General features: G+C 37.3%; 1 protein-coding gene across 16 annotated transcripts in view; it reads left to right on the top strand.

Annotated features, from left to right (window-relative positions):
- LOC105463534 (clock circadian regulator) overlaps positions 1–15,549 on the top strand; it is a 120,534-nt gene extending 104,985 nt beyond the window's left edge. For all 16 annotated transcript variants that reach the window (XM_011710685.3, XM_011710698.3, XM_011710690.3 and 13 more), the window contains 3 exons: positions 816–1,018; positions 4,915–5,179; positions 7,869–15,549. In XM_011710685.3, coding sequence (XP_011708987.2) covers positions 816–1,018; positions 4,915–5,179; positions 7,869–8,048 — 648 coding nt within the window. In that variant the 3' untranslated portion in view covers positions 8,049–15,549. The remainder of the gene's footprint in view (positions 1–815; positions 1,019–4,914; positions 5,180–7,868) is intronic.
- The last annotated feature ends 1,543 nt before the right edge of the window (positions 15,550–17,092 follow it).

Here is a 17,092-nt window from a genome sequence, read left to right as displayed (position 1 = left end):
CAGGCTGAAGTGCAATGGCATGATCTTAGCTCACTGAAACCTCTGCCTCCTGGGTTCAAGCGATTCTCCTGCCTCAACCTCCTGAATAGCTGGGATTACAGGCACCCGCCACCACGCCGGGCTAATTTTTGTATTTTTGTTAGAGATGGGGTTTCACCATGTTGGCCAGGCTGATCTCGAACTCCTGACCTCAGGTGATCGCCCACCTCAGCCTCCCAAAGTGCTGGGATTACAGGCATGAGCCACTGCACCCAGCCGAGCTTTAAAATATATCACAATCTGTTTAAAGATGTAGTCTAGTAATTATACCAAGTTACTATAACTTAGACTATTTCTGTATGTTAAAAAGGTATGACTTGCTCAAGAGGCTGACCAGGAAGCCTGCTGGTGCAGAATAGACTGTTGGGGGAGGGGGCAGTAATGGTTTATTGACTATTCCAGAAAATATTGGCAATTATTGTACATCTGTGACTGTAAATCCCAAGGATTTAAATGAAAAATAGCAAAATACCCACTAATTAGTTATTCACTTTGGGCATTTAACAGAAATTCTTCGGGTATATTTTATATCATCTCTATTATAGTCACACTTCTTTCTAAAGTCATAGCTTACCTTCCAGCAAGATATTCAAGACTAATTCATTCTCAATTACCATGAGTCATTCCTTTGTGGTTATATTTCTCCCAGAGTAATATATCCTGCCACTTTTTTCTCTGTCATATTGTCATATTGTTAGAATGATGAATTCTAGCATACTTCCCAAATGATTATTTTCAGTTAATCTGTCTATAAAATCTCTCTTTATTTTTAACAGAGTCAACAAAATGTACTGAGTGGGCACAGTCAGCAAACATCTCTACCCAGTCAGACACAGAGCACTCTTACAGCCCCACTGTATAACACTATGGTGATTTCTCAGCCTGCAGCCGGAAGCATGGTCCAGATTCCATCTAGTATGCCACAAAACAGCACCCAGAGTGCTGCAGTAACTACATTCACTCAGGACAGGCAGATAAGGTAGTTGTCATATTTCATTTGTTATTTTGAAAATTGTAAACCGATTAATTAGAAAACAATAATTTGATTTTTTAATCAAATTTTTTAATGTGACTTTAATGTGTTGCTCACTGCAGCCAGTGTTCTTAAATTTGAAATAAAAACACATAATTTATTCATTGTTTAAAGACTTCATAATTAAAGGGTAACAACAAATTTTGTTTCTTGTCCAAAAATATGCTGCAAGATATTATAGAATACAGATTCTACAGCACTTTGTTAGAAAAGGTTTATGACAGGCTCTGTGTCACTGTGAAGCTTTTGTCTTTTCAATATAGATGCTAGAGAATGTCCATGTAGTAACAGTGGTTAGGGTAGCTTACCTTCTTTAAGTTTGTTAAATGCTCAAAATATGTTGTCTCAGATTGTCATTTATTAAAAGAAAATGTAAATGAGGGCCTTCTTTTATTTCCCAGATAAGAAAAAAGTGAATTTTCAGTAATTAGCCAAGGGGTCTCTAGCTAGCTAAGGTGATGAGGGAGGGAGCTCTGAACACAGAGCTTGGTGTCGTCATTTCAATGCTCAAGTGCTTAAACATGTATTACAGAAAGGTTTTGTGGCCTGCTCTGGAAAAACAACCATCTATGACTTATTTTAGTGCACTGATCACGCGAGCAGTGCCCATTCTATCCAATATATAGTTTTTTTATCCCTCACCCCCACCATCCTCCTCCAAAGTCTATTATATCACTCTGTATGCCTTTGCTGTACCGATAGCTTAGCTCCCACTTACCAGTGACAATATATAGTATTTGGTTTTCCATTTCTGAGTTACTTCACTTAGAATAATGGCCTCCACCTCCATCCAAGTTGCTGCAGAATGCATTATTTTATTCTTTTTTTATGGCTGAGTAGTAGTCCATGGTGTATACATACCACATTTTCTTCATCCACTCACTGGTTGATGGGCACTTAGGTTGATTTCATATCTTTGGAATTGTGAATTGTACTGCGATAAACATACGTATGCAGGTGTCTTTTTGATACAATGACTTCTTTTCCTTTGGGTAGATACCCAGTAGTGGGATTGCTGGATCAAATGGTAGATCTACTTTTACTTCTTTGAGAAATCTCACATTCCCACCAGCAGTGTGTATTGTTTTTTGACTTTTTAATAATGGCCAGTCTGGCTGGGGTAAGGTGATATTTAACTGTGGTTTTAAGTTGCGTTTCCCTGAACATCTATCTATTGAGGAGGACAGAAACCACATCTTAGTAAACATTTGAAGGCCTACCTAGATGAGTATGGCATCGTCCCTTCCCCAAGGGAAAGACCAGACTAGTGAAAGCAATAGAAAGATAAACAAATCAGTATTGGTTGGTATGATGAATACTTTAGAGTATTCTAAAGAGAAAGGAGGAAGTGAGCAGTTTTTTGTTTGTTTTTTTGTTTTTGTTTTGTTGTTTTGTTTTTGTAAGCAGTTTCATGGGTTGAGTCAAGCAGGTGAATAACAGTGTGGTCAGGAAAGCTTCACTAAGGCAGAGATACTTGCCCGGACTCTTCAAGAGCTTGGCTTTTGGTGTGGGTGTGGGCACGGAGTCTAGGGAAGCATTCTGGGCAGAGGGAGTCGTGTATACAAAGCTGCAGAAGTGTGAGTTACACGAAAGCAGATTAAAGAAAATGTTCTTATCACATTTACCAGTGAGCCATGGGCTAATTCAGATGTTAATTTCATTTAAGATTACAGAGAAATCAGCACCTAGCCCTTCTGTGACTAAGTGTACTTTGTAAATATTACTTATTTCTTTGGACTTTCTTAATATGGACAATTTTAATTCTTTACAGTTTTGCATTAAAGTATTTGGTTGTGTAATATATAAAATACAGTATTTTATTTTCAAGATCTGTACTAAGTGTAATATTATATACTTTAAACAGTTTGTAAGTACAGTTATGTCATGCCACATCTATGTTAGAGTCATATCTCACTGTAATGACCAATGTTATAAACTAACTTCATCTCACAGAAAAGGCAAATGGAAATAATATTGTTCCACAAAGAAGCATCATTTTTTTGTGTTACTGTTCTTTATTTCAATAAGCAAAAGGAAGCAGGGAAAGAGGGAAAAATTAATGAATTCTAGCACAGCAGATGCTATGCTGCATTGATAAATTCATAAATTGAGAGGAGTTTTATTCACTGTTAGAATGTCATTTGGTTTTGAATTATATTTATAAGATACAATTTTGTGTGAATTTCTTCTGTAAACCTAGAGTTTAAAAAAATTACATTATGATAGCTTTGTTTATTCTTGAACTGTGTGCCAGTATAGCAGATGAATCATGTGCCACATGTATCTGACTCCCTGGTACCTAGTAATTTTATAAAAAGAAAAAGGTTCTTTTTTTATAGATTTTTTAAAAATTTTATTGTGGAAAAATGCAAATGACATAAAAGTTACCATGTTAACCATTTTAAAGTATACAGTTCCTTGTCATTGAGTACGATTGTTACCATCTCCCCTAACCATCTCCAGAACTTTTTTCATCTTCCCAAACAGAAACTCCATACCCATTATACAAGTCCCCATTCTTCTCTCCCCAGTCCTGGGCAACCACCATTCTATTTTCTGTCCCTGTAAATTTGACTAGTCTAAGTACCTCATATAAATGGAATCAAACAGTATTTGTCCTTTTGTGAATGGCTTATTTTACTTAGGATAATGTTCTCAGGGTTCATCCATGTTACAGCAGTTGTCAGAATTTCTTTCCTTTTTAAGGCTAAGTAATATTCCACTCTACTGTGTTTTACTTATTCATTCCATCTGTCAATGGAGTCTTGGGTTACTTCTACTTTTTGGCTCCTGTGAATAACACTGCTTATGATTATGGGTGTACAAATATCTCTTTGAGTCCCTGCTTTCATTTTGGGGAGTTATGTAAGCAGAAGTGGAATTCCTTCATATAGTAATCCTATCGTAAATTTTTTGAGGAACTGCATACTGTTTTCCATAGTGGCTGCACCATTTTTACATTCCCACCAGCACTACGCAAGATTTCTCTACTTGCTTGCCAACAATGGTCATTTTCTATTGTTGTTTGTCTTTTATAATAGCCATCCTGATGGGTATAAAGTAGCCTCTTGTTGTGGTTATGATTTGTATTTCCCTAATGATTAGTGATGTTGAGCATCTTTTCATGTGCTGATTAGCCATTTGTGTATCTTCTTTGGAGAAATGTTTGTTCAAGTTTGACCTTTGCCCATTTTTTTAATTGGGTTGATTGTTGGTGAGTTGAAGGAGCTCTTAGACATTCTGGTTATTAATCCCTTATCAGAAAGATGATAGGCAGTTATTTTCTCCCATCTGTGGGATGGGAGAGTTACCTTTTTACTCTGTTGATAGTGCCCTTTAATTCACAAGATTTTTAATTTGATATAGTCCAGTTTATCTGTTTATCTGTTCTTTTGTTGCCTGTACTTTCGGTATCATATCTAAGAAATTACTGCTAATGTCAGTTGCTAGTTATTGCTAAATCCATTGTCATGAAGCTTTTTGCCTATGTTTTCTTCTAAGAGTTTTATAGCATTAGCTCTTATATTTTGGTCTTTGGTCCATTTCAAGTTAATCTTTGTCTATGATGTGAGGTAAGGATCTAACTTTATCCTTTTGAATGTGGATATCCAAAAATGTTTTGTATTTTTGTTACACGTTGATCTTGCTGTATGAATTGTTTGTTTTACTGTTATACCAAAGGGAATCTTTTAAAATGAAACAAAGTAGGAATATTCAGACCTTGAAAAACTAAATTGGCAATGTCATTGGGTATTATCTTAGGTAAGTATTTACTCCACTGCCTTTTATGATGTATACCTTGTACTTTGGACTCCAATTTTTTTCCTTCTTTCTTCTAACAGATTTTCTCAAGGTCAACAACTTGTGACCAAATTAGTGACTGCTCCTGTAGCTTGTGGGGCAGTCATGGTACCTAGTACTATGCTCATGGGCCAGGTGGTGACTGCATATCCTACTTTTGCTACACAACAGCAACAGTCACAGACATTGTCAGTAACACAGCAGCAGCAGCAGCAGCAGCAGCAGAGCTCCCAGGAGCAGCAGCTCACTTCAGTTCAGCAACCATCTCAGGCTCAGCTGACCCAGCCACCGCAACAGTTTTTACAGGTAATTCTCGCCATGGGAAAGCTGCTTCAAACTCATTACTTTCATGTAATGAAATTAAGCATTAAGTGAACAGTTTTGTGAGTGATGTGAAAAATTCACAAAGCTTATTGTACAGTTTAAATCTCTACAAAGATGGAAAGCTGTCCTGGTTGGCAATTTTTTTTCTTCCCTTGTTCAGTCGTTGGAAGACTTTAGACCTGCCTTTGGGTATAACCAGTTATCAGAACTGCTGGACAGAGTGAGTGGCCTACTTCCTGCCCACCTGTTTTCTCAGTCTCTGACTAGAGTTTCTGGAACTTAAGCAAGTACCTCTTTCCTCCTTTTTCTAGCCAACCATAAATTCTACTCTGTACAGAGCAGGGATTTCTTTTTACTGGTATGAGTGTTACCTTAAATTATTTTGTTGAATTCAATCTTATTATAATTTTTGAGTTATAAATTAGTATCAGAGGAGAAATACCGTGGAGGTGTAGTATATGTATGAGCTAAGTATATGTATAGCTAAGAACTTGGGCTGTAAAGTCTAGCTGCCCTGGGGTTGAGTCACTGCTGCACCACGTACTGCGTGACCTTTGGCAGGTTGCTTACTCTTGCTAAACGTCACGTGTAAAGTGGAGGTTATAATAGTTGATACCTCATGGATTAATAATGCTTGTAAATCACTGAATATAAGAAAGACAAGGCACATAGCTGTTGTATGTGACTGCTATATTGACAAATGTCATAGACACTTGGATTAGCCAAAATATAGACGCAGATATCATGTAGATAAATCAGACCATCTCTCCTTATCTATGGGATACAGAAGAAAGTCACTAGGGCGAGATCCTCATCAGAGAAATGAACAAAACCCTTATCTGGACCTCAGGATCTTCACTAGAAATCCACCTTTTCCCCTTCTGGCCTAGCTGGAGCATTTTGAATGTAGGCTAGCCTGGAAGTGTACTAGAGACCACTGCATCTAGGCCAGGCACTTATCATTAATTTCTGAGTTACACAACATGTGATGTGATTATTGTATTCTATATTTGGGCATAAATATAGTCTTAATTTGTCACCCTTTGTGTGCTGGTCCAAATATAATCCTTGTCTGTGGTGTGGAAAACTAAAACAGGCTAGTTGCCATAATATCTGATAGTCATACAGTCTCTTAGACTTTAAGCCTATGCTGCAGAGATAACTGGGGTAGCTACTATTACAAATAAAGAAATAACAAAAACTTAAAACAAGTTCTAAATTATTATGTAGGGAAAATATATCCAATGAGAATTAAGCATAAGCTAAAAAAAAGGAGAGGACCTGCCTTAACATCTCAGTCTTCTAAGTTATCAAGGAACAAAGCCCTTAAAAGAATAAACATTCTCAAAAAAAAAAAAAAAAAAAAAAAAAAAATTGGCATCCCAAAGACATAGGGCCCACAAAGAAATAAGATAGGCAATACCTCTCATAAATACACTTGTATGTAGGTAATAAATACACAACTTGGCCTTTCTAAATTCTGTAATACCTAGTTCTAAAACATGCTCCTGTTGTAATCTTATAAGGCTCGTAAGTATCCTGAAGTCTTTGCCTTACATAGCTTTTCCTAATAACAAAGAGCAAAAGAAAACTCTGAAGGTCCTTGACAAGGTGTAGTAGTCTTTAAGGTTTGTCAAGGATTTGCTCTTTTGTGTGTGTGTGTGCATGTTTCTTTCATGTACATTTGCAAAAATCGCCCACCACAGCTCCATTTTGAAATTAAGAACCCTGCATCAAGTTGTACTGTCAGTAACAGGGAAAGGACTTTCATTGTAAAAATTGACTTTCTTTCCGTTAATGTTTTTTTGTATCCGAGAGTTTCACGTTAATGAACAGCACGTCAGAAGTAAAAATTTGGTGAAAGGAACGGGAGCTCATATATTTGAGTCTTGCCCAAAGTCACACAGCTTACTTATGTAAATGGCAGAGCAAAACTCAAATGCAGGGCTTCTGTCTGCAAATCCTGTGCCTTTTTTCATTTTGTTTGGTTTTGTCTGTCTGTATACTACACTGCTACTTATCGGACCTAAGGCTCCAACTTTGCCCTCATAATTATGATGCTTTTAAATAATATTAATATTTAATCTTTATTAAGAGCCCAGTGCGGTAGGCACTGTTATTCCTATTTTGTAAAGAAAGAAACTGAGGCCCAGAGAAGTACACAGCTTGACCAGGTCACACATGTGGTAAGTAGGGCAGCCCAAGTTTGAACCATTCAGTCTACCTCAGGGCCCACGGTCCTGGCAGCTTAACTGTGCCGCTCTAACCAGCTGAGCGAACCTGTGTGCAGAAGGCATTGTCTGTTTGGCCTAGGAGTATTTGTTTTTCATATAGTCATAACTATGCTCAAATTTTGTAATTTAAAATATGGGTCTTTAGGACATAAAGTGAAAGAACATGTGTGATTTGGCTCAAGATATAGATTGCTTTCTATACCATAAAATCTGCAGCTGAGATTCCTGTAAAAAATGAAACTCTCTCATACTTTCAGAAAGAGGGAAGGCCTCATAAGCATTTTCCAAATTAGAATTTTTAAACCAGAGCGTGAAAGTGGTATGCATTATGTAGAATTTTAAGGATTTTGTCCCTATGGACGGGAGAGTGTGAGTAAATCTTGTGTGGGTGGCATAAAGGGAGTAAAGCAATGCTGCATAATCCATTTGTTTTTTAGACTTCTAGGTTGCTCCATGGGAATCCCTCAACTCAGCTCATCCTCTCTGCTGCATTTCCTCTACAACAGAGCACCTTCTCTCAGTCACATCACCAGCAACATCAGTCTCAGCAACAGCAGCAACTCAGCCGGCACAGGACTGACAGTTTGCCCGACCCTTCCAAGGTTCAACCACAGTAGCACACGTGCTTCCTCTCTGACATCAAGGGAGGAAGGGGATGGCCCATTAAGAGTTACTCAAATGACCTGAGGAAAGGAGGAAAAGTTCCAGCAGTTTCATGAGATACGGTATTGAGTGTTCTAGTTCCTGGAATTAGTTGGCAGCGAAAATGCTGCCTAGTGCTACCGATGTACATTAAATACCAGCCAGCAGGAGCTGATCATAGGGGCATAGCCAATTCTGACAGTGTTTTAGTTGCCCGGATATTTTTTATGGAAAAAGAATATGTTGCCAAATGTTAAGAAGCTCAGCTATGAAATGACCTCCAGGGAATCAGAAAGGCACTAATGATGTTAGTAACTTTTAGTGGTTCTGTGCCTCTTGCCAAGTGTTACAGAGGACACACCACTGCCACGTCAGGGGTTTGCTTACAGTGATGCCATGAAGACAGTCCAGTCGACTTGGTAGCGACCCCCTCCCCCGACCCCTCTCCCTTTTCAGATAATGATGGGACAGTAATTACTTTCAGAATGTCGTGTGGGTTCAAATTCTCTATGTACAGATGATGTAAAAATATGTATATGTCTGGATAAAAGGAGAGAAAGCAAAACATTTTGTATGCTGCATGAACGCGTTATCTCTTCCTTACAGGTATGAGCACCTTTCCTGAGATTCTGACACCATGTGCAAACTGATCCATCCTCTGTTTTTCCTTTTGTTTACAACACAATAGTGTTCTGTTCACTTTTCCGGGGCACAAGTTTTTTTGTTCATACTTTGGCTGTGATGTCACAGTTTGTTCAGTGAGGTATGATGTGCTGCTGGGAATGGATTTTTTTTTCAGGTTAAATTATTGATACAACAGGATTTTCAAGTTACTCAGAAATATCCCTCATTTCATTATTTTTCAATTATGTTTGAAAACAGAATTTGCACTGCTTTATTTTAGGTGGTTGGGAGTTTTGATTGCATATTTTGTTATAGTTCATAGTTGGAAATATTTGTGTAAATGGTTTTCAACAAGCCTGAAAGTAATTTCAAGAATGTTTCAGTTATAGAGGTAAAATTTGCACACAAAACATCTTAGGCACTTTTTAACATTCTCAATCATGGGAATTTTAACTTTTGAGATTTGTTGAAATATTTTTTATTATCCTTCACAATTTCAGTGCTTCTTTTAGTCAGAAATGATTCAGGGTTATTTGAGGGGGAAAAACCCCATAGTGCCTTGATTTTAATTCAGGTGATAACTCACCATCTTGAACTCATTGTCCGGTTTCCGTAGCAGTTTTACAACCTTAGTACCTTTTTAACAGCATGTGGGTGTCAGTGTCATTATTAGTCTCCTAATAAGTTCCTTTGAAGACTGCTATCAGTCTCTTGGACTGGAGATACAAATAATTTAGAAATAAAAGATGACAACCTAACACTATCATAGTTATTAATGTGATCCTAAAATTGTTTCCTAAATCAGCATTTTTCTTTAAAGTTAGTCATTTAAGAATTTACCAGAAATATTTGCTCAATATGATCTTGATATTCCTACAAAGAAAAAAAGAAGGCATAGGAATTTGGCTATGCCTTCACTACAACACTAAAATATTGTAACTCACATGCCTTCTAAACGTGAACTAAGATTTCCTTGAGCAATATCATATTCTAAAAGTAGTAAATTCCAATACAAGTTACATACATTTTAAAAACACTTTATAGATTTTATGGTACTAATGAAATTTACAGTGATAGAACAAAAGAAGATTAGTAGAAAATACATTATTAGAATATAAAAAAGTTATTACTGAGGAAAGGGAGGAGAGGACAAGTGTAATAAATCAAAATTGACCTCAAAAGAAAATGTGTAACAGAGTTGAGATTGTTAAAACAGAAAAGGTTCTGAACAATGAAAATTAATCTAAATGCAGAATTGCTAGGTAAAGAGGTCAGGGGAATGCTAAGCCAGTTCTTAAGACTTCTCTGTCCTCTGCTTTGCTGTTATCCTTAAGGCATATACTTTGTCTTTCTGCAGAAAATTCTACCTGGCCACAATTACTTTGAACATTAATGTTGAAAAAGAAAACAACCAAAGAAAATTGGTACTTACCCTTCTACAAGAGAAGTGCGACTAGATACCAATCAGTAATTAACATATCAAGGAGCTCTTCTAGCTCAATGACCATCCAGTAGAGCTTTCCCACATTCCCATGAATATCAAGAATAGTTGTCAGAATATGTATGTACCTGAGCATACGTACACAGACAAGGGGGATGTTGTGGAATATGGCAAAAGGATTGTTCTTCTCCCCTTTCAAATTGCCTTTCTTAACTTTATGCCATTCCATATATATCTGAGTTGTGCCTCATTTATTTATTGGCAATTCCTAGTGATACGGATTTAGCTAACAAAAGATATGAAGAACTATTATATTAAGGCATGTCCTCTCCATACCACACTTAAAAGATGGTGAACTGTGAGTACTACTTAGGTTGACAGCAACAAAGCATAAGACAAGCCCCAGGTAAATGTGTAAACTGTTTACTCACATTGTCCTACTCCAGCCTCTTCAATTATTTCCCATCTCCACAAATAGTTGGGGGAAAAAATTAAAATTTTCCTCTATGATTCTTACTGCTCTTCATGGCTCATCTTTTCCTGCTTAGAATTAACCATTGCTAATTTAAAGGAGCAGCTAGCTGCTTTTCTGTCAGTCTGAAGTGTAGTAGTGGAAGAAGTAGTAAGCACCAGCTGCCTCTTTGCTGCTTTGTTTTCCTCCTGCTTCTCTTAAATTTGGGGTGCAAAGCTATCCCGCCCCACACCCTGCCCCATGAAACTTGAGCATTCAAATGAAGATTCAGCAGTGTCTGTTCTTCATTCATTTCTATAGCCAAAGCTGTTAGTTAAAATCCCAAATCTTTATCATTTAAAGACACCAAATAGAAACACCTTCCAGCTTAAAGAGAAAAAGAAAGTCTCTTCCCTCTGCTTTACTCTCACAGGTATTCATCTTTCTTAAAAACACTTATTCTGGGTGGTACTTTTTAGGTAAGAAACTATTGAGTTTCAGGAAAAATGCTAGCTGCTCTGCAGTTACCCTGCTTTGGATATACAGTTATCATAGTTTTGGGGGAGTCAGTATTGTTTAACAAATGCAAGTGAGAACTACAAGCGTTAATAAAGTTGCTCCTCAGAGCGGTGTCAAACCAGAACCCAGACACTTAAGTACTTCATTTTTGAGTGGAAAATATTGGAGGAACAAGTATGGGAGATGCCGGTAGCATGTGAGTAAATAACTACAGTCTAGCCTTCCAGCATCCCAAATTCCAGGGGTAACTTGAGAGCTGTGCTCTCCTTTGTCATTTGTATCTGGCTTTAGGAATGTACTAGTAATAACAAGATGCCAGTGATTTTGAATAGTTTGTTGTAGGTATTCAGTGCAAAATAGTGAAAATATTTGGATTCTTCAGAAGTGCTATGGTTGTTGGTCATTGCCTTAAAGCAGTCGCTTGACGTTAGGAGCACTGAAGCAGTCCAGCTCCATCAAGAGCACTGTGTTGAAGGGAGAAGAACCCTTGTTCAAGAAGCCTTAGAAAGGGATCCTTAAAATAGTACCCTACGCAGACAAGTGAAAATTCTTTTAAACTGGATATTACTCAACATGTTTTCAGATGTTTCCACTACACTGAGGCAAACTTTTTAAAAGTGGAATGCAAATAGCATTTTACTTTAGTATTTCTGCTTTTTTCTTTGTTTCTTTGGTAATTGAAAGTTTGTTGATGAATATTTGTGTAAAACTCATTCAAGTCTATAACCTTTCCAATTACCTGTGGCCCTGTCTTAGACCCACGGGAGTCCCTGTTGGAAGGGGTAAACACTGGATATTAATGTTGCTGAGTGAGTCTTTCTAGCCAGGACAAGCTGATTGGAATTTCTGAATGGTAGAGAAGAAACAGCACAAAGGCACTTGCCATTTTAAGTGTTTGGAGAAAGAGAACCTTTTAAGTTTGGATTGGGTGAGCTTTCTTCTAAAAGGAGCTTCTGAAGTAATTGCAAAGGAATAGAATCGACTATTTTTATAGTATATTTAATATATTTGTATATAACTATGAGTATAATAGGAACCCTCTACATGCCTCCCACTTTTCTAATTTACTTCCCCTTTTGCCATAGCACTAGTATAGCCTCATCCGCATGGGTAATGTGCCTATTGTCAGCCTACCAAAAGATAGTGCTGCTGCTTTATGAGACAGGTGAGAAGACCCAACTCTCATGCCTGGGGATCCTTTACGGAAGGAATAGCACACACTTTTAAAACAACATACCACAGTCTAAAAGCATCATTTGGAAATGTAACAAGCACTTTATTGCAATTACTCATTTTGATAAAGTTTATTCTTAGGTGTTAACCAATTCTAAAGGATCCCCAAATCATCACTTAGGTGAAATTATATAAAATGACACATTTCTGAGAAATGTTTAGATCCAGTGAACCGTAGTTGGTTTATGGGAGCGATTTCAAGATAGCCAAATGAACTTTGACTTTTGTTTTGAATGTGGTGGAGTCAAGAGATTGTAGATGCCTAGTTTGATTTAAACACTATTGTAAACCTATCTTGCCTATTGTGTGGACACCAAAAGAGACCAATGAGCCTGTTTATTTTTCAGAGGTCTAGGAAAATTGCATCCGTGTGAGTAGATGTACAGAACTAATCTAAAAGTGATTGCTAGTAATATTTTAGAATATAATAATTTCAAGAATTATTCTGAGTGTTTTAAATGTGCCCTGAAATGTTGGCATGTCATTTCAGCGTTTCCATTTGAATTGCTCTTGTAATATTTTTGCACAAAAAGGACTGAGAAAAAGACTACTTTGGTTAAAGGAAAAAAAAGTATAATTTGATCTCTAATTTTAATGTCTCCTGTGGAAACACTGGGGATGAATTTTGTTGACACAGTTATTCAGGATATTTAAAACAGTGTTGAACAGCTCACAAGAAATTAAGCAAACTTGGATTTTTAAAATTAAAATACTTTCTTTCCATGTGACTGTTTTGCATAGTTTTTTCCCCCTATGTCATAACACTACATTCCTTTTCTTAAATAAAATACTCTGCAGGTTTTGTTGTGAGTGTTTAACAGTATTTTGTAAGCTGCCTGGGTTTCCTCAGGGAAACATTATTTAGTGGAATAATTTATGGAGAGACTGTTAAGTGAAATTCCATCACCACCACCAGCAAACACTGAGGTGCTGCATTAAGTGACAATCAAACTAGTAAGTATTTATGAAAGAATTTAGAAAGGGATTCAAAGAAGCAATTGCTTTTAAAACAGTTCTCTGGGGTTGTTGAATAAAAATGGCTAAATGTATTTATTTGTATTTTAAAATATCTGTGTGTTCTGTTTTCTCATCAAAGTGATTTCAGTGTCATGTATTTAATTTGTGGTTTGTTTTGTTTTGCACCATATTCTTCTTAGAGAACTGGCTCTGGTTTGGGGTGCAGTCACCAACTCTCACGATAATCTTTACGGACAGTCTGAACCTACTTCACTTCAGGACGGCAGTGGAGGGGCCAACTCCAGAAGCCCCTGCACTTCCCTCCTCAAGTCATCTCAGAAAGAATTTTAAAAATAACTTCTTTCAAATCTGATTCATATAGTTCCAACCTTTTTCTAGTTTCACTTGCTGCCTTCTCTGTTTTATGGGCACTTTTTATATGATTACTTCCCCAACACAGCCAAAGGCCAGTATGACAACCAATGGCACACGATGCCTCTATTTTGCCCAACTGGGGAAATGTTAGTAAAAGAAATAGCATCTTTTAATGGCTGTCATTATATCCATATTAAAATCCATTTAAAGTTCTTAAATTTGATGGAATAATGTATACAGGCTGAAAACTTCTACAAAAAATGTTTGCTGTCTTTAACATGGTGTCGTGTTACTTGGTCCTTTGAAAACAAAACAAAACTTCCATACACAGCACTGCCCAATAAAGCAGTGTTGGAATATTGGAAGCGTAGACGTTTGAGGATCCTTCTTGGTCACATGCATTAGAACAGAATCCTCCACTTTAGGACTCAGAGAAGCTATGGAGTCCCACAGGCTAGGTATAGCACACAACTTAGAGAATGGTAGTTAAAGCACGTCAACCACAATTCAATGATCTAAAAAACATTTCTTAACTCTGAGGGTTAAAATGAAGACACAATGTTTTCAAATAAAAGCTTTTACATTTCTTAGGAAACAAACTGTGACATCGCTTTTAAAAATGACATTCAAATGTTTATAATGTGTGTTTTTGAGTTGGCTTGGACTAGTACAAGTTCAATGCTGGCAGTGGTTGTGCCAGTAAAGTTAAAATAAGTTGTTACTTTCAGATTGATGTCTTATATAACCAGACAATCATCTTCAAGCAAAAAAATTGGCCAGGAAATGTCTTTTATTTAAAAAAAAAAAAAATGTCAGCCAGAACAGCTATCACTTAGACCATTCTGGAATGATTTCGAAATCTTTACTATGGTACAAAGTTGGGGAAGGCCTCAGTATGGCACTTTCATATTCACTCTATGTAAAGATTGAAGCCCAAAGATGAGTTTAATTCAGTGCTGTATTGAAACCAGTCAGTGCAAAAAAAAAAAAAAAAAAAAAAATTATCTTTGTAAATTTTTCATTGTTAACATCAGTTGGTAGTTGTTAAAACATGCACCAAATTCTTTATAATGTTCTGTGTGGTTCTCAATGTGATATTCTTGACGTTGCTGTCCTTACTGCTTGGTTCTTGGTTTTAAATTAAAAAGTAGATGTAGCCCATCATTTTTACTTCCAAAACGGTGGAGCTAAAAACGGCTAATTGATCTTAAGAATACCCTTTACTAAGGCAAAGATTTAATTGAAATCCAAATTGATTTACAGAAATGAAACTGACATTTTTTCCATTTGTTGTCTTCTGCCAAAATTCTGAATTGCATACACGCATGAGGGATAATGAATGGTTTCAACGGTGCTATATTAGGTTCTCTGATTTTCATGACCTATGTATGTTTGGAAATACAATATTGTATAAAATGTGGATCGTTTTGTTACCGATTTAATATTGCCATTTTAATTTGGTGTAACAATTGGTTACACTTGTTTTTCAAAGCTATCCTTTGAGGAGAAAGTCAAAATGTTGTTAGCCTACCTCCACTCAGGCCTCTTGCTGTGTAATCATTATTCCAGGTTATGATGTGCATAGCTTTTAAAACTGCGTGTACTATTACTCTGCTCTTTCCCATACTCGTCATGTATTCAGAACCTAAACTTATAGCAAAAGAGCCAAGCAGTAGTTTTTTTGTAAATGTAAAAATAATTAGATCCAGCCTTTGTTTCCTTCAATTTTAAAAATAAAAAATACCTCAGTGCTATGTTTTTCAGTATCACCTGCATTTCTCAAGAAATAACACCTGCTTCATGTGGCACATAACTTGTAAGAATCACATTTTCGATTTTAAAGAAAGACTATTAAATATTTTAAGATCACAATCAATGACATTTCCCTTTCTTTTATTCAACTATGGAGCCTAATTGCTGCAATAGCGATTTTTTTGTAGCTTAGGTCTGACTTACCAAATTCTCAGAGGAATTATGTCCTGCTACAAGATTGTGGTGCCTCAGAGTGCAACGCTGTTGTTATTTGCATATGAAGCTAGTATTGGGACCAAGCTATCTGAACTGAGGTTAGGCTATGATGGTACCAGCTACTCTCTACGAGTAATTGTCTCTTCTGTTATTGGAAAAACAGCCGGGCGCGGTGGCTCACGCTTGTAATCCTAGCACTTTGGGAGGCCAAGGTGGGTGGATCACCTAAGGTCAGGAGTTCAAGACCAGCCTGGCCAACATGGTAAAACCCTGTCTCTACTGAAAATACAAAAAATTAGCCGGGCATGGTGGCAGGCACCTGTAATCCCTGCAACTCGGGAGGCTGAGGCAGGAGAATTGCTTGAACTCAGGAGGCGGACGTTGCAGGGAGCTGAGATCATGCCACTGCATTCCAGCCCGGGTGACAGAGTGAAACTCTGTCTCAAAAAAAAAAAAAAGCAAAAAAAAAGTATTAGTAGGCCGAGCATGATGGCTCATACCTGTAATCCCAGCACTTTGGGAGGCTGAGGCAGGCAGATCACGAGGTCAGGAGTTCGAACCCCCATCTCTACTAAAAATACAAAAAATTAGCCAGGCATGGTGGTGCACGCCTGTAATCCCAGCTACTTGGGAGGCTGAGGCAGAAGAACTGCTTGAACCCGGGCGGTGGAGGTTGCAGTGAGCCGAGATCGTGCCACTGCACTCCAGCCTGGGCATGAGTGAGACTCTGTCTCAAAAAAAAAAAAAAAGTATTAGTGAGAATTCCTCACTCTTTATTATAATCTAAGGCAATATAGACTGTCTAACCACAGAGTTTATCTTAATCCACAAGACATTGAGTTTTCTACCCTTTGATACTTCCTATAGCAGAGAACTGAAAAGTTCACAAATACGACCTTTTTCACCAACATGTGCTACTTGGAATTTAAAAGTTACTTTTTAGCTGAAGACCCCTCTAAGATCTCCACAGTAGTAGCTATCTTCCTCACAGTTACCATGTAGCAATTCCTACAGTGCTGGGTGATTAACTGGGTTCTTTCACAATCTCTTCAAATTGCAAACTACATTGTGGACCTTTGTAGTAACTCATAAACCCGAATTGCTCTGGGTCTCTTACACTTCACACAAATAACATGAATGTTTCTATAGCATTGTCCTTCAATTTAGTGAGGCTATTAATGGGAATATTACTGCATATGATTCTAGAATATAAAAGGCTGACAGAAAGCAGCTGTTATTCTACTTGGGTGGAGGAGTAGTCAGAATATACTCAAAACGACAGTGACGACTGAGGTTGCTATGAAAAAACAAGGCAGTCATAGCATAATGAATGATGTTAGGCTCTGGAATTAAACTGCCTGGTGTGACTCTACCATGTAACCTTGGGTGAGTGAGTTTTTTCTTGTTTAACCTTATATTAGTACCTACTAGCTCACAGAACTGTAAGGGTG

The sequence above is a fragment of the Macaca nemestrina genome, chromosome 3, assembly GCF_043159975.1.
Source record: "Macaca nemestrina isolate mMacNem1 chromosome 3, mMacNem.hap1, whole genome shotgun sequence".
Taxonomy (NCBI): domain Eukaryota; kingdom Metazoa; phylum Chordata; class Mammalia; order Primates; family Cercopithecidae; genus Macaca; species Macaca nemestrina.
The sequence above is the reverse complement of the archived record's forward strand: the minus strand, read 5'-3'. Positions and strand labels throughout refer to the sequence as shown.